Source organism: Diabrotica virgifera, chromosome 7 (assembly GCF_917563875.1).
Source record: "Diabrotica virgifera virgifera chromosome 7, PGI_DIABVI_V3a".
NCBI classification, from domain to species: Eukaryota; Metazoa; Arthropoda; class Insecta; order Coleoptera; family Chrysomelidae; genus Diabrotica; species Diabrotica virgifera.
The window spans coordinates 231415767-231434968 of record NC_065449.1 but is presented as its reverse complement, the minus strand read 5'-3'; the positions used below and the strand labels follow the sequence as shown (position 1 = coordinate 231434968).

The following is a 19202-nucleotide window of genomic DNA, read 5'->3' as shown; positions in this document are numbered from 1 at the left end:
TATAATTTACTAGAAACTGTCACGTTTTACAAATGTATTTAAGGGCGTAGGCGCAAAATTTTGCGCCAATGTGTTTTAAATGCATTCAATTTTTTCGAATCCTGAAAAAACTAATAAGTATTTTTAAAAAAAAACGCAGAATGAAATATTACGTTATTACCGAGGGCCGAAAGTCCCTTAGAGTAAATAAAAAGTTTCTTTTGAATGAAATATTTGCAATTAAAAATCACACCTCTTTTATTTTCAGCCCTGTAACTTATTAAAATAAACATTATAGAAGTTTTCAGGGACTTTCGGCCCTCGGTAATAATGCAATCTTTCATTCTGCGTTTAAATTTTTCAAAAATATGAATGTACTTAAAACACGGCACAAAATTTTGCGCCTACACCCTTAATGCTTTAGAACATTAGGGTAAGTACACTAAATTTAGTAAAAGCGACTTTCTTTTTTTATTTTATTTAGCGGTCCATTACCAAAATATTATTTTTACTGTGATGATTTTCATTGAAGAATGTGATGATTTTTTATTACTATGTATGTACTAAGATATACTATTGACCTAACCCTTACTGAGTGGATAAAAACAATAGTAATGTAGGAATTGCTTTCTCAGTTTTTTTTACATCCAACTATTTAGTTTTTGTAAAATATGAGAAAAGAAACAATGATTTTTCACCATGTTTTTTGGTTACTCTTAAAATATAAAATTGCACATATAACAAAATTTTGTTAATTACACAAATCAGCGACATTTAAAAATCTGCACTTTTATATTTGTATGGGACAGTTACACATATTTAAGACAAAAATAAAAACATGCTCTAGACATAGTTTGATAGACAGTTAATTTATACCACGATATATGTATATGATGCTTCGCTAGAATCACATTTCTCTGTGCACTTAACCTTCTGTTGTTTCACAATAATGTTCAACACAAGTTTCTGTGTATTTAAAAAAATAAGATTTTTTTAGTATCAACGTCGTATTACCTATTTATACCTACTTACATTTGAGCCGTTGAGAACAAAAGTGGTGTAAGTTAAAATATCAGAGAACGACTGTTCTCTGAAAATATCAAGTTCTCAGCAAACCAGCGCTTTACTACAAACTCCGTACACACGAAGGTTTCTATGGAATTTATTTTTTGTTGATGAATATAGTATATTCTATTGTCCAAACAAAAAACAAACTCCACAAAACCCCTGTGTGTATGCTTCTTTTCATGAGCATTTTTCAGTGCGTCACAAATGACAGAAAAAAAGGTAAGTCCGTGATAATATACATTTTAGTGACATGACATTTTAGTTAAATCTGACAGTTGTCAAATTTTATTTGCAATTTGGCATAAAAACAAATCAATTGTGTTTATTGCATTTATAAAATGGTATTTTCTTTGATTTGTATAGTCTTTTAAATTGTTCAGATTATATTCGTAGGTATATTATATAATTCGCAAATTACTTTATTTTCGATTATAGCGCCATCTATTGACAACTAGAATAAATGTTATAAATTTCACCGACGAAATGTAATCACCGACGTGCGTTTTTTTCTGTCACATACAATTTAATGCGTTAGAAAGAAATCGAAAAACTGTGACGCACTGAAAGATCCTCATGAGAAAAAGCATACACAGTTTTCACCAAAACACCAATTTGCTGAGAGCTCGATTTTATGACTTACACCACTTTTGTTCTCAGCGGCTCATTTGTTGTCGTCATGTAGGTAATTCTTTTTCTCATGATCATCTTTCAGTGCGTCACAGTTTTTCGATTTCTTTCTAACGCATTAAATTGTATATGACAGAAAAGAGGCACGTCGGTGATTACTTTGGTAATTATTCTAGTTCGGTGATTATTCTAGTTGTCGATAGATGGCGCCATAATAAAAAAAATATTTTTTTTAATTAGATAATAATATTACAAATATAATCTGTACAATTTATAAGACTATACAAATCAAAGAAAATACCATTTTATAAATGCAAGAAACACATTTGATTTGTTTTTATTCCAAATTGAAAATAAAATGTGACAACTGTCAGATTTAACTAAAATGTCATGTTAGAATAAATGTCATGTGTATTATCACGGACTTACCTTTTTTCCTATCATTTGTTACGCACTGAAAAATGCTCATGAAAGGGACAATACTAACATTTTTCATCGGTTTACGAAGTCTCAAATATGAGTAACCAAACAATATCAGAACAATGTGTTAATTATTGAATTAGGAATTATCCAAGTTCGCTAATAAAATGCCAAAGACCACTAGAAATAGAGGTGGGTTTTTTCAGGCGGTAGTAAAAAGTTAAGAGATACACCAAATGCACGCTATGTATACGTTATTCGATAGGATACGATGTAATATATATTATAGTATAGACACAAGTACCAGATCACTACAGACTAGCTAATTTTCCACATTTTCCATTATTTTTGGAACGTGGAACATAAATACATAACTGTTGAGGTGTTTCACTTGTAGTATCTGCACATTGAAGTACCAACATAACATTAATCGTAGAACTTAGATTTCATCTTTTGTTACAAAATGTACAAAAAAAACTTTATTTCGCCGCATTTGGAAACCATGATATGCCGGCACAGTGATCACGTGAAAAGTATTGGCTTTTTTAACGCGAAATTTGGAATAAAAAACACATTATTTTTAAAAGTAAAAGATGGTTTTGCTTGTTTTCGATTCAAAGGGAAGCACAATCGCTGGATAGCTGTTTCCACCATTGCAGGCTTCCTCAACAGCGCTAGCATGCACATCTCTAAATCGAAAAACAGCTCGACCATGTATTTAAGGGAAATTTCAAAGATCATTGACTTTTCAATTTGACATTATTTTTAAATTGTTAGTTTTAATAAAGAAATAATTATATCTTAAGCAATGTTAAATACTTATACATGTACAAGATTTAATCAACTCTCAAAAATAGCAACATTCCTATTCACTATATAACATAGTCATATCTAGTACATACTGGACTCGTCTGGTATATGATGAACCTTATACACCTAATTCAATAATTAACACATTGTAAAATATCTACAACACTGTAATCATTGGCGAATGTTTTCACAGAAGTCGTTAATACTTCAAACACCTTAAAGCATGTAATATACAGCAATTAATATATACTAACAGCACGCACCTGAATTCTTCTGTATCTGTAGATAACTCCTGCTCGATTTGAAGAAATACTTGAAGCATCTCGCTAATAATTATCGGCCAGAGGGAAGTAACGTGTAACGGACTCATTCTAATTAAAATTACTCTAAAGCACATGAAAACTTGCGCTTGCACTCCTGGAACGCTTAACCTCAAGCTGCTCGTCAATTGTTCTAGAAATATTGAGGAATAAATAAACAAACCTATGATTTAATATATGTATACTTATATATTATACTTATACAGGGTGTCCCGAAAAGATTGGTCATAAATTATACCACACATTCTGGGGTAAAAATATTTCGATTGAACCTAACTTACCTTAGTACAAATGTGCTCATAAAAAAAGTTGCAGCCCTTTAAAGTTACAAAATGAAAATCGATTTTTTTCAATATATCGAAAACTATTAGATATTTTTTATTGAAAATGGACATGTATTATTTTTGTGGCAGGAACATCTTAAAACAAAATTATAGTGAAGTTTGTCCACCCCATAAAAATTTTATGGGGGTTTTGTTCCCTGAAATCCCCCAAACTTTTGTGTACGTTCCAATTAATTCATTATTGTGATACCATTAGTTAAACACAACGTTTTTAAAACTTTTTTGCCTCTTAGTATTTTTTCGATAATCCAGTTTTTATCGAGATGCGGCTTCTTTTTTAATATATTTACATAAAAATTTTATGGGGGTTTTGTTCCTTTAAAGCCCCCAAAGTTTGTGTACATTCCAATTAAACTATTATTGTGGTACCATTAGTTAAACACAGTGTTTTTAAAACTTTTTTGCCTCTTAGTCTTTTTTTGATAAGTTACCTTTTATCGAGATGTGGCTTCTTTTTCAAAATATACCTAAAAATTCAAATTATAAATAAATTTTCAGATTATTAACAGGTCTCTATAATCGTACTTAACCATATACAAATATGTGGTGGATTCGACAAATATTCAAAATATGTCGATAAACACTGGCTTATCGATAAAGTACTAAGAGGCAAAAAAGTTTTAAATACATTGTGTTTAACTAATGGTGCCACAATAATAATTTAATTAGAACGTACACAAAAGTTTGGGAGGGTTTAAAGGAACAAAACTCCTATAAAATTTTTATGGGGTGCACAATTTTCACTTTAATTTTTTTATAAGATGTTGCTGCCATAAAAATGCCACATGTCCATTTTCAATAAAAAATCTCTAAGAGTTTTCGATATATGAAAAAAAATCGATTTTTATTTTGTAATTTCAAAAGGCTGTAACTTTTTTTGTGTGCACTATTGTATATAGGTAAGTGAGGTTCAATCAACTTATTTTTGACCCCAGAATCTGTGGTATAAATTATGACCAATCTTTTCGGGACACCATGTATATGTTTTCAGTCTGGTGGGATGTAGGGTAGCATTATGTTGCTTTATATGCCATTAGAGTGAAAACTTAGTATTTTATACATATTATATTAAATTAAATGATGGTAAATTCCTCATCGTCATAAGATGGAGATGCATGCCATCGCCCTTCGTGAGTCTTGACCTTTCTCGAAAGTTCTTCCGTTCTTCTCTGTCAATGTCTGTCTTCTCCATCTCGTTACTCCAACTTCCCTAAATTTTCCTGCATATCGTCCAGATATGTGAGTTTAGGTAGCCCGCTTCTGCTTTTTCCGATCTGTCACTTTCATCCATCGGCATAACATAGCCCTCCCATCTTCGACGATTTATTTTGATAATTTTCACGATATCTGCATCACCAAAAAGTCGACAGAGTTCAAAATTGTATCGCCTTCTTCACAGACCCTGTTTGTTTATATTATGGTCCTCAATACAAAATTAGTGAAGTAAAAAGTTGACATAAAAATTAATTTCGTATATCTTTACAAACCTTGAATATCTGGCATGTATTTGGCATATTGATCCATCTCACTACAAAATATAACATAAGCTAATCGTTTTAATAGTTGTGCTTTCTGTTCATATTCCTGCTCTCTAGACGAAAAGATATTTAAGCTTCCACTTTGATTCATTGATACTCTGTCTAAAAGAGAAGAAAAGTTATATGACATAATTTAAAAATCTATACAATTTAAAGAAAAAGTTAATATTGCTCCATACGAGTTTCTATATTATGATCATTTTCACAATGTTTTAAAAGAAAAAAATATGAAGTACGCCACTGAACGAACAAAGAGATTGCAATTGTTTCGCTAGAGGAGACGGTCTGTTGATTTAAGGAGGCAAAAATAACGACTGCAACTTCATGTTTGATTGTGTTCGTGTTTGATTTGCTAACTATTTTTCGTTTAGCAAAAGATCTAACTAGATTCATAGGGCTTTTCATCGATTGTCATTTGTTTCGAGCTACTGTCATATGTTGTATAATCTGTATACAGAGAGCACGTAAAGGTTGGAATAAATTCATTTTCTCGAGAATGGACAATTTTGGAAAAAAATCCCGAAACAGGTCGATTTCTATTTTTAAATTGCGACTTTTTGTCATATATATCATACTAGTGACGTCACCCATTTGGGCATGATGACGTCATCGATGATTTTTTTAAATAAGAATAGGGGTCGTGTTATAGCTCATTTGAAAGGTAATTCAATTCTCTATTCAGTAATATAAACATTAACATAATTATTTATACAGGGTGTCCAAAACATTTTTTTTAATTAAATTTATTGGCATAAAAAGAAGAATCTGTGTAATTTATTTATTTCAAAATACATTTTACTGCTATCATAAAACAGGAAAAAATGTTTATTTGACAAATAACTATTGTTTTTTGCAAATTCAATATTAAAGCAGCCACCCAACTGCCACTTGACAATTTGAGCATTTAATTTAAGCGAAAAGCAATGGTTTTTTTTTTTCAAATAAACATTTTTTTCTATTTTCTGAGAGCAGTAAAATGTATTTTGAATTAAATAAATTACACATATTCTTCTTTTTATGTCAATAAATATAATTCAAAAAATAATTTTTTCGGCACCCTGTATAAATAATTATGTTAATGTTTATATTACTGAATAGATAATTGAATTACCTTTCAAATGAGCTATCACACGACCCCTATTCTCATTTAAAAAAATCATCGATGACGTCATCACGCCCAAATGGGTGACGTCACTAGTATGATATGTATGCCAAAAAGTCGTAATTTAAAATTAAAAATTGACCTATTTCGGGATTTTTTTCCAAAATCGTCCATTTTCGAGAAAATGAATTTATTCCAACCTTTACGTGCTCACTGTATAATATTAATATACACGAATTATACGACATATGACAGAGGCTCGAAACAAATGACTGTGAATGAAAAGCCCTATAAAAGGATGCTGAAGATACTTTTGACAGCAAGAAAAACTAATAAGGAAGTACTAAGGAGGGTTGACAAAGATATACAACTGCTTCTTCTTCTTAAAGTTCCATCTCCTATCGGATGTTGCATATTATAATGGCTATGGTCACTTTGTTGGCTGCTGCTCTGAATAGTTGTAATGCATTACAGTTAAACCATTCTCTAAGGTTCCTCAGCCAGGAGATGCGTATTCTTCCTATGTTTCTTCTTCCTTGGATCCTTCCTTGCATAATATTCTCAGCAACTCATATATTTCTCCTCTGGTTATGTGTCCCATAAACAGTTTCCTTGTTTTTATACTGTTTATGATTTCTAACTCCTTATTTAAACGTCGTAGCACTTCAACATTGGTAATCCTTTGAACCCACTGAATTTTCTTCTGTAACAACACATTTCGAACGCTTCTATTTTTCTTATATGTTGTCTCTTTAATGTCCAATCTTCCATTCCGTACATTAATATAGAAAATATGTAGCATTTTAGAGCCCTCATTCAGAGAGCCAACTGAAGGTATTTGTTTGTAAGCATTGTCTTCAGTTTTATAAATGCTTGCCTTTAGACAACTGCTAAAGACTTTTAAACACCGGAATATGTCTTATCTGGGATATAGAGTGAGGGGAAATTGATACAGAATGCTACAACGGATCCTTAAAGGCAAAACAGAGGGCCGTAAAAGTGTAACCTTGGTTAAAAAACATTCGTGAATGGACTCAGATATCAAATGCAGGACAATTCACGAGCTTGGAAGAGTAAGGGCGAACTTGTAGCGATCACGCTACTAATTAAATTACTTTAATTAAAATTGGATTAAAATATACCCCCTCTACAAAATCCTTGGGTGACGCCCGCGAAGATCCAACAACGACTTTTCGGTGCACAGGCGCGCCAATAGAAAGAAAATCGATTATTGTCGATTGCTAGTTTAGTTGGTCACGAACTCGCAAAGAGGCAACACATCGTCATTACTTAGGTGACGGAGTTTGGGCAAAATTGGGAAAATATAACTAAAAGGCCTCGAACATCAGCCAATGACCCATACTAATAATAATCAAGAAGTAGTTATATCTGGAGACTTATTTACAAGAAAGGAAAAAGGTTATAATACCGCCGATGTGTTGCTTTGCTCAAGTGAGTATATTGATATATTTCTCTTTATTTCTTCATTATAAAATCAAATTCACCATCCTAGATATCTCGTTCGTTATCTGTAGATATTAATTTCGGTTAAGAAATAATTTAAATTTCACATTATAATTTATATTACGGTAAGGATATTCATTTCCATTTGCAAAGGAACAGTCAAGGCCATATGTTTTTAGTGCTAAAGTTAAATTCCAATTTCTCATTAGGCTTTTTGCTCTAGGTTTTTTTTGAGGTAATAATATAAAAAAGTTTTAACGAATATCAGACATGTCATGCGCATGTCCCTGCCATGTCTGATTTGATGATTTGAATTAGTTTCAGTTTGACATGACGTATGTATACCTAACCTGAGTTTTTTTGTTTTGGTTTCCAGTGCAGTGACCCTGTGCTGTCTACACATAGTGTTATAAATAATGTAATTAAATTGATAAAATTTATTTTAGATTCCGTCCCTTAGTTACTTGTCACATAGACACTTAGTCTAGTCAATTTATGTAAATTGGATCATCATTTAATGTGCCATCATATAACTATGTGCCAGTTACTGTAAGCAACTCGGATATGGGTTACCCCTAGAGTTACTTTTGATTGGATTGGATATTACCTATTTCACAACATCCAGGATTGGATTTATCACCACAGCAGCCCACTAGTTTTTGCCGTGCCAAGAGGAAATTCATTCCTATCTGGACTTTAAATAGGAACTGTGGTTAAGATAAGTTGTTTAATTTTATTATTTACATATTTTGGGTACTCTATAGTTGCTTGCACTGTAAACTTCTTGTATGCATACAATCGAGGTAAACTAGGTACATATTTCTTGATAGATAGGGTTTTAGGTCGTTGGTTTTTTTTTTTGATTTAATATAAGTAGTAGTTTCAAATAAATAAAATTAGGTCTTGTTCAATAATCATTATAAATAATAATTGTATCTTAAAAATTTGATAGGGAAGGGGTCGTTAAAGGTTTGTCGCGGATTTCAAATAGGGAATATGTCTTGTAGGTTTTTACATTGTATATAAAGAGTAACTGACCAACTTATTTATACAACTCATTTATATAACTCATTTATATAACTCATTATATATTTACTTATTAGTGTTTTTGCTAGGTGAGATCTTTATTATTTTTGGTAACCGTAGTGTTCTTGTCGTGGATCTCACTCTAGCGTAGTTCAATTTAGGAAATAATTACTAACTTTTTAGTTGTAAGGACTTAGTGCTATTCTGACGGACTTTTGCTTTGGATTTTGATTTTAATACCTTTGCTCGGCCAGTGATAGTGGATAATTGCTTGTTAAGTGGCCTTTGCGGTCCTATTTGATCTTTTCCCCATCCACTATCACTGTTATCACGTTGCGTTATATGTAAATTGTTAGTGTTTAACATTTATCATTAATATATTTGTATGTATTAAGGTTGGTGTTTTATTTCAGTCTGTATTACCAGTATATAACATAGCAAGACAAGATCAGTATTTATTATTTTGTATTTCAGGTGGTTGTAACCAGTGTCATAGAGTTCCTGTTGTTCGTTACTTCAAAATCTCGAACCTGTCCAACTTCTTGGTTCTGAGAGCCGAGTTGTTCGTTCGACTTGGCGCCCTTTTTTCTTCTTCTTTCTTTGTTGTAACTCGATATTATTTTATCTCTAGCATTCTTATCTATCTTCCTTCCATTTTTGTATTAACAGTCTCATTTTCTTCCTAGTTACTATCATTTCATTACCAAACTTTCTTCTCATATCTCCAAAGCCAATATTCGGTGTATTGAAGCTAGCCCGAATACTCACTTGAGATTTAGTGTCTCTCTGCCCTTTTAATTTTTTTTCCTGAGCTAAGCCCCTCTTCTTGTCGTCTTAAATCTCTTATCATTTATTTTACCCATCTTTATTCAGTTCTTCTCTTCAAAAATCTCTATACCCAGAGTATAGAGGTTTCAAACTTACCTTGATATTATCAAGTATCCAAGCTCCTGAATTATTCTACATTGCAGAAGATCAAGAAGCCTTCGCAATGGTGATCGCCAACGTCGGATAATTCTGAAATGGCACGTGAAGAAGAAGAAGAAGAGATCTAACGTCGTTTATCAATTAAATATATTACTAAGTTTACATTATTAAATGTATGTATGAAATGTACCGGAATAAACAAAGCCATAGATGAAAGAGGCCTGCAAGTAGATCAATGTGCGGACAGAGAGGAATGGCGAACGGGTATCGGAAGACGGAGAACGTTGTAAACCGATAGTATAATATATGAAATGTACTTACTCATTAAATCTCTAAAAGTTGTATTATCATGTGTCATTAAATTGTCAACGATTATCCTCCAATACTTCATACAACTATATTCCATTTGAAAAAGTGTATTGTCTAGAAGCAAATCAAAGACGTCCTTTTTCCATGCTTTTCTCGTATACTGATAACTGCTAAGACTAGATAGTAATTTTGAACAAGCCCCAAAACTCGGCATATTTTTTACAGTGTGAGTTTTTAAATAGGGTACTATATTGCACATAAGTGATATTAGTATGTTGTTAACTTTGTCCTTTTCTGAGGACCCGAAGCAGATGTCTAAGATAGGTGCCAGAATTTCTGAGAGAAGCTGAAAACATTAACCATAATTATTACACTTTTATAAAAAAAGAACTTTTTATTATACCACGTGTTTTTTATTTATATGACATAGAAAGTAACGATCTATTGAGAAAACTAGTAGCGCCATCTTTTGAGAAAAGTGAGAACTAATTTTACCATATAAAATTTAAAATGGCTTAAAATTCCAAATAAAACTCAATGCGGCTATGTAAAAGCTACTGAATATTGCATTCTCATCGAGTTCTGAGCTATTTTGGAAATTTCAGATCTCTAGCTAGTCGGGAAGTATGTTTAAAATCGACTACAAGATTTTTCCCGGGCAAAATGACAAAGAGACAGACAAAGAACAGGCGAAGTATAAGAAAAGGTGCTAAGAAGAATGTAAGATATTTCACTGATTCTCGATTTTCTATACATCAAATATCGTTGAAATTTCAGTAAATCCAAACGTTTACTAAAATCCAAAAACTCGTTTCATCAGCTCTACTTCCCATATGTCTCATATATGGTTGTTCAATAAGTTTTGCGGTTCGATAAGAGAGGGCGCTGCTGCTAGACTAATTTTTTTGCCGTTGGTACACTCTTAATATGAACGTATGTGAATTTTCATTTCAATCTGTCAATTCATTCTTTGTTTACAAGACATTTAGTATCGACATGTCAGAGTATTTTTAACAATGTAAAAAATCAAATGTCGTGCAGTGATTGAATTTTTATTTTTGAAAGGTTTAACAGGAAAAAAAATGATGAACGAATGTTCAAAGTCTATAAAAACTATTAGCTTTCAATTAATACAGTTGAAAGATAGGTTGCTGAATTTAAACGTGGTCGTATAGCCTTGAAGACGACCTACGCCAAAGACGTCTAAACATAGCAACAACACCAGAAATGACAGAAAAGCATACAGGTTATTGTATTGGAAAATCGTCGAGCGACTGAAAGAGATTTCGTAGAAGCCCTAGGCATCTCTTTAGGTAGCGTAAGAAATATTGTGACTGAAGTATTGGGTTTCAGAAAGCTATGTTGACAACAGAGCCGCAGGTTGCCCGAATGACACAATATGGAGAAATAAAAATATCGGAAAAGAATTGAAAGGCAGAATTTACAAAACAGTCATTAGACCAATAATGACATAGCAACAATAGCGGCAGAAACACGACCCGACACAGAGAGGACAAAAAGGTTGCTCAAAACAGCTGAGATGAAAACTCTTAGAAAAATCGATGGTAAGACTCTATAGGACAAAGCTAGAAGTACAGATATACGACGGAGATGCAAGGTGGATAACATTAATAACTGGGTAAGAAACAGAAGAATAAAATGGAAGGACCACATAAGCCGAATGACAACAAATAGGGTAGTCAGGATAGCGAGAGACGGTTCCCCAATAGGAAGACGACCAGTAGGAAGAAACGATGGAACAACTTACTAGAGGCACATTGAAAAAACAGAGTCATATCTATACAAAAAGAAGAAGACGAAGAATCTCGGTGGAAGAAGGGTATTGATGTTTAAGGAGACTAAACTGAATAATCAAGTGTATTTCAAACCATATTTACTCACCAACTGTGCCTGTACATTGTGGTTAGAGTTTACAAATGTATCGCTTATGATATTGGAATCGGGCGTCGAATCTTCATCTTGTTCCTTTACGGCAAAGTTTCTTCTTAGCCACGTCGTTTGTTCCAAACAAGAACCGCAGACTTGAGAGACACAATCAATCAACTAAAAGTAAAATCAATGAGTTTAACTAACGGCCGGTTTCACAAAGTAAAGTTAACTTGTGGTTAAGAGATAACCTCAAAATTACCCCAAAATATGCGTTTCAGTTTCATAATTGTTACCCTTCTGGGTATACCCATAAGGGTAACCCACTCCAACCTCTGGTTAAAAATTCTGTGAGTTAACCATACTTCGCCGTTGACCTGAAACTAAAACGCATATTTTGGGGTAACCTCTGGTTATCTCTTAACCACAAGTTAACTTTACTTTGTGAAACCGGCCGTAAGTGTTAGTGAGTTTACACAAACATTGTAATCGGTAGAAAAATTTAAATAAATTAAATTAAATAAAAAAAATTAAATAAATTAAAATAAAATGAATTAAAATAAAATAAATAATTAAAAAACAAATAAATATAATTAATTGAAATAAAATAAATAAAAATAAATTTAATTAAACTAAAAGAAAATAAAATGGCATAAAATCATAGCTTAAAATAAAATCGATATTAAAATAGTACATATGTTACAGTTCAAGTTGATTCTCAGTTAGAGTTGACTATTCCTAGTTCGAGTCAACTCCAACTAAAACGAGCAGTAAGAGTTGATTTGAAAGATTTAAGTCAACTTTTACTAGTTCTCTTCCTAACCCTTGTTAGTAAAAGTAGATCGCGGGAATTCGCGGTGTGCAAGTACTTGGAAAGGGAAACGAGAAACGACCGTGCGCGAGTCGCGGAGAAATATTGCAACTATCTTAAATAATTCATATTGTCAATTGAAATTGTCAAATTGACGTATATTTCATACCTTCTGTCATTGACGCAGAAAAATTATATATTGCTCCACAATATTGATATGATATGCAATTATTATATAAAGGTAAATTTAATTAATTGTATTTTGCTTGCAGTACTGCATTTTAATAACTGATTTTATTTACTACATACAATTGTTTACGTTTGCTAAACATAACCTGCATCTTATTTTTTCTTCTTATTATTTTTTTGGACTATGGTCTTGACAATTATCCAGCAACCAGGACTAATATAATTGGCGAATATAATTAAAAGTGCGAATAAAAGTACAGAGCGTAGAAATAGAGGTCGCTTTGCCGAACTTGCACGGTCCCAATAACAGAATCAACTCTTACTAGTTTGAGTTGCCTATTCCCGGATCGATTCGATTATACGAGTATAATTCACGTGCTTTTTTGATGAGTGTGCATCTCTTTGTTTTGACGGTTTCAACTACACTCACCGGCAGAGAAAACGGACACCCCAAAAAATGGGTCATTTTTAATGTCTTGTATTTCCTAAACCTGATGTCCGATTTAAGTAATTTTTTTAATATGTTATAGCCTTATTCTTTATCAATATCGCTGTAATAATATTGTTGCTAGACAGGTACATTGTCATTGTATACAGGGTGTACGAATCAAACTGTGTTTTTTTCTCAAACTTTGGAACACCCTGTGGAATGTTCTAGCTTTTATAAAATACTAAAATTAAAACCCAACTATAGCCACAGATTTTCTTAACATTCTGTTTTTTTATTCATTCGCTTATGTTGGATAATAAAAAAGTTAGACACTTTAACAACTAGCCCTGTTTTTCGTCAATACAGGGTGTTTTTCAATAAGTACGGCAAGCTTTAAGGGGTAATTCTGCATGATAAAATAATGACAGTTTGCTTATAAACTTATGCCCGCAAATACTTCGTTTCTGAGATAGGGGGTGTTGAAATTGTTCTTACAAACTGACGATTTATTTATTGCTCTAAAACGTTTTCTGATATGCAAATGAAATTTGGTGGATTTTAAGAGCTAGTTATTGCGCATTTTTTGGCATACAATTGAGAATTTTATATTCACCATTGGCGTGCATACGGGATATATCTAAAATATTTATACCCGTATGCACGCCAATGGTGAATATAAAATTCTTAATTGTATGCCAAAAAATGCGCAATAACTACCTCTTAAAATCTACCAAATTTCATTTGCATATCACAAACCGTTTTAGAGAAATAAATAAATCGTCAGTTTGTAAGAACAATTTCAACACCCTCTATCTCGGAAACGAAGCATTTGCGGGCATACGTTTATAAAGCAAACTGTCATTATTTTATCATGCAGAATTACCCCTTAAAGTTTGCCGTACTTATTTAAAAACACCCTGTATTAACGAAAAACAGGGGTAGTTGTTAAAGTGCTTAACTTTTTTATTATCCAACATAAGCGAATGAATCAAAAAACAGAATGTTAAGAAAACATGAGGCTATAGTTTGGTTATAATTTTAGTATTTTATAAAAGCTAGAACATTCCACAGGGTGTTCCAAAGTTTGAGAAAAAAACACAGTTTGATTCGTACACCCTGTATACAATGACAATGTACCTGTCTAGCAACAATATTATTACAGCGATATTGATAAAGAATAAGGCTATAACATATTAAAAAAATTACTTAAATCGGACATCAGGTTTAAGAAATACAAGACATTAAAAATGACCCATTTTTTGGGGTGCCCGTTTTCTCTGCCGGTGAGTGTACTTATCACGATTTGAACATATCTAGTAACATTTAGTCCAAGCTGTATAGTCGCCTCCATTAGGTAAATTATTCCGATTCGATTTTTTTTTGTGCAAACTTACTCAACAAAAGGTCCTTATAACAAATCCACAGGGAGCCAGGAGGTACAGCGGTCGAAAAATTGTTTTAACAATTTTTTAAACAAATTCGCAAAAATAATTTTTTCACTTCAAACAAATTTTTTTAGATCATTTGGGTCATTCTGAGCAAAAAAGGTCGTTTGTGATTTTTGTCTAAATTGATTGTTAAAAACGCGAACATAGCCATTTTCAAGGCTGAATAACTCGGTTAAAAATTATTATTATGAAAGTCAGGAAGTGACCAAATCAAAGTTTAAAGTCCTCCCTACAAGATCCTGAAGAAATTTATGTCATTATTGTATTACTAAGTGTATTTTTAATTATTAACAATCGCGTATTAGGCGAAAGAATTTAAGTACTTGGGAGCGATCATAACATCTGAAAATAACTATGAAAAGGACGTGGCAGCCAGGATTATTGCAGGAAACAGGGCATATTACTCGTTAAGGACCCTACTTAAATCAAAAATACTCTCAAGACCAGCAAAAATAAGAATATATAAGACAATAATTCGTCCCACAATAACGTATGGAAGCGAAACCTGGACTCTGAATCAGCGGGAAACAACAAAATTACTGGTACTTGAAAGAAAGATACTGCGGACTATCTATGGGCCTTGCAGAGAAGAGACAACAGGAGAATGGAGAAGAAGACACAATGATGAACTCCAGACAATATACGGAGATGAAAACATAGTACGCTACATTAAATCAAACAGAATACGATGGGCGGGTCACGTACTAAGATCAAGTGACGAAAGACTTCTAAACGCCACATTCTGGGAAAGGCCCGATGGAAAAAGGTCAGTTGGTCGCCCAAGAAAGAGATGGAAGGACGCAGTAGCCAGCGATCTACGCAAAATGGGAGTACAGTAATGGGAAATAGCTGCTCAGGACCGACAACAATGGAGAAACATAGTAAACGCGGCCAAGACTCACATAGAGTTGTAGAGCCAAATGATGATGATGATGATGCGTATTACGCGGCCGTCAACGATGAGTGCGAAAGAGACGCACCATTCCGGTCCGGCCTTCCAATGGTGCATTTCACTCGCACGCACATTGACGGCCGCCTCAATACGCTCTAATTGTTAATAATTAAAAATAACAGTTTAGTAATAAAATAATGACAAAAATTTTTTTAGGTACGTGGGGGGGGGGGGGGCTTTAAACTTTGCTTTCTTTTTATGACTTTCATAATAATTTTTAACCGAGTTTATTAAGCTTTGAAAATGGTTATTTTCGCATTTTTCAAATTTTAAAACGCGTAGGTATAACTCGATAACAATCAATTTTAGAGAAATATTACAACAGACCTTTTTTGCTCCGAATGACCCAAGTTATCTAAAAACAATTCGTCCGAATTGAAAAAATTGTTTTTGTGAATTTGTTTAAAAAAAATTGTTCGACGACGTTCCACCTGACATCCTGTGGATTTGTTATAAGGACCTCTTTTTGAGTACGTTTGTGTAAAAAAATCGAATCGGAATAATTTACCTAACGGGGACGACGATACAGCCTGGACTAATTTAATTTCTAGAATTGGTTGTTTGTGTGAATCAACACTTATTAAATAGCATTGGGAAGAGTATACTTTTTCTAGTTGGAGTCGACTTTTACTAGTAAATGCTGAATAAAAATCTTCATTTTATATTATAATTAACTTTTACTAAAACCAGCCGTTTGAGTTGACTCGAACTAGGAATAGTCAACTCCCAACTGGATAATCAACTTGAACTGTAACACATACATACAATAACAATATTTCTTACCTTTGCAGTCACGTCTTGTAAATCTTTCTGATCCTTTTTCTCTTCCAATGGACAACACTTGATCATGATTTCATGAAGAATTGCGGCTAACAAAAATTGGGCGGGTGGGGCTAATGAGCAGCCTTCTCTAATCAGAGCAAGAAGAGAGCCCCACGCCTCAAATAACTGAGTGGAAGAAGCGTTACGCATATAACTGTAAACACAAAATATATTAGGTAGGTATATAATATATCATGAGAAAACTAAAGTCAACTTGGGTACATGGAATGTAAGAGGCACATACGAAACAGGAAAACTCAAAGAATTAATTAGAGAAATTAAAAGATATAATGTAGAAATAATAGCTTTACAAGAGACAAAACAATTGGAAACAGAAATAGTAGAAATAGAAGACGTGGTATTTTTTAAAAGCGGGGGAGAAACCAGAAGGTTAGGAACAGGTTTTATAATACAGAGAAAATGGAAGGAAAGAGTAATGGCATTCCAACCAATATCAGATAGACTATGCACAATAAGATTAAAAGGGGACAAACGAAACATAAGTATAATAAATGTACACGCACCGATTGAAGATGCCACAGAAGAAGAAAAAGATGAATTCTACGAGCAATTGGAAAGAGAATATGATAAATTACCAGGGTTTGACATCAAAATAATAATGGGAGACTGCAACGCCAAAGTAGGAAGAGAGAATATATACGAACACATAATAGGGAAATATAGTAAGCATGAGGTGTCGAACGATAATGGCCAAAGAATAATAGGCTTTGCAACAGAAAGGCAAATGGTGATACGAAGCACACAATTACGCCGAAAAGATATATATAAAGGAACGTGGATTTCCCCTGATAAGAAGACAGTAAATCAGATAGACCATATTTTAATAGAGAAGAAGCATGCAAACAATGTAATAAATGTAAAGAGCATGAGAGGAGCGGACTGTAACTCTGACCACTACCTGGTGAGAGCAGAATATAAAATCGAGCATAACATAAAGCGAAACAATAAAACAACAGAAAAAATTGGAAAACAATTTAACATAGGACTACTAAAAGATAACAACACACAGAAGAAGTATGAACAGGGAATAACCAACAGACTAATCAGGGAACAAGAAACGTCAAGCCCAGACAAACAATGGCAAAATATCAAAGAAGCAATCTTGGACACAAGTAAAGCAATCCTAGCGAAAACCAAAAGAAAACACAAAACAAAAGATTGGTATGATGAAGAATGTCAAGAAATAGCAGAAGCAATAAGAAAAGTAAGACTCAAAAATCTCACAAATGACGAAGAAAGCACTAGAGAAGAATACAGAGAATTGAGAAAAATCATGAAAAGAAAATGTAGAAGCAAAAAGAGAAAATACAACGAGAAAAAACTGAAAGAAATAGAAGAAAAATTTCAAAAAAAAAGAAATAAGATCATTAGGAAGCAAAAAAAATGGAAAGAGGATATCAAAAAAACAACCCATATATGAGAGATGATAAAGGGATGTTGCTAAATGAGCCTGAAAAAATAATGGAAAACTGGCAAAACTATTTCACAGAACTGCTAAATAAGAGCGAAGTACAAAAGGAAACAAACCATGAAATTGAAGATGATCAGATAGCAATAGAAATACCCACAGAACAAGAAATAAAGAACGAAATAAAGAGCTTGAAAAATAACAAAAGCCCAGGAATAACAGAAATATCGGCCGAAATGATAAAATCAGGAGGGAAAAGACTACAGAAAGAGATATATGATCTGATAAAAAGAATATGGGAAGTAGAAAAAATGCCAGAAGAGTGGACCATAGCAAGAATATGCCCTATACATAAAAAAGGTGATAGAATGCTATGCGAAAACTACAGAGGCATCGCACTATTAGAAATAATTTACAAAATCTTGGCACAAAGCATAAGTAAAAGGCTAAGTCATGGACGTATAAATAAAGACGTCCATGGGCTAAGTCATTATTCGGAAAAAATACTGGGGGAATACCAGGCAGGTTTTAGAAACAACAGATCAACGACTGACCAAATATTTGCCTTAAAAGAAATACAGACTACCTGTTACGAACATAAAACAGTACTATATGCTTTGTTCATAGACTTTAAGCAGGCTTACGACACAGTAAATAGACAGCAGATGTACGAACTGATGAAAGAATTGGGGATACCAAGTAAAATTGTCAGGATGATAAAGATGACGATGGAAAACACAACAAACGAAATAGCTTGGAAAGGGTATACATCCAAAAAGTTTGAAACCAAGGAAGGACTACGACAAGGAGACCCTCTATCAACAATGGCATTCAATCTAACATTGGAAGGAATAATCAGGAAAAGCAGAATAAACATGCAAGAAACGATATTTAAAAACGGCCACCAATGCATAGCATTTGCAGATGATCTGACGCTATTAGCAACAAGCAAAAAAGAACTACAAAAGTTAATGAAAAACATAATAACAGAAGCCAAAAAATTCGGACTTAAAATCAATGAAGAAAAGACAAAGTATATGATAATGGGAGAGATCCAAAAAGAAAAAGAGAATAACATCATAGTACAAATAGATGGAGAAAAAACATACTCATTTAAAAGAGCCAAAGAAATTATTTACCTGGGAGCCAAAATAGATGAAAATGGTCATGAAGAAGGGGAGATAAAGGCAAGAATAGCTAAAGGAAATAAAAAATATGGAGCATTACACACATTATTGAAATCCAAATACGTATCAAGAAAAACAAAAATAAGAATTTATAAGACTGTTATCAGACCTAC

At 32.9% G+C, this 19202-nt stretch overlaps 1 protein-coding gene across 1 annotated transcript in view; it reads right to left on the bottom strand.

The window, feature by feature from the left end:
* The window catches only part of LOC114327250 (protein dopey-1 homolog), a 192677-nt gene that overhangs the window by 22429 nt on the left and 151046 nt on the right, over positions 1 to 19202 (bottom strand). The window contains exons 12-16 of the mRNA XM_050655412.1: positions 16435 to 16627; positions 11837 to 11998; positions 9947 to 10280; positions 5056 to 5208; positions 3168 to 3357 (exon numbers count right to left, since the gene is read on the bottom strand). Of these exons, the coding sequence (XP_050511369.1) occupies positions 3168 to 3357; positions 5056 to 5208; positions 9947 to 10280; positions 11837 to 11998; positions 16435 to 16627 (1032 nt within the window). The remainder of the gene's footprint in view (positions 1 to 3167; positions 3358 to 5055; positions 5209 to 9946; positions 10281 to 11836; positions 11999 to 16434; positions 16628 to 19202) is intronic.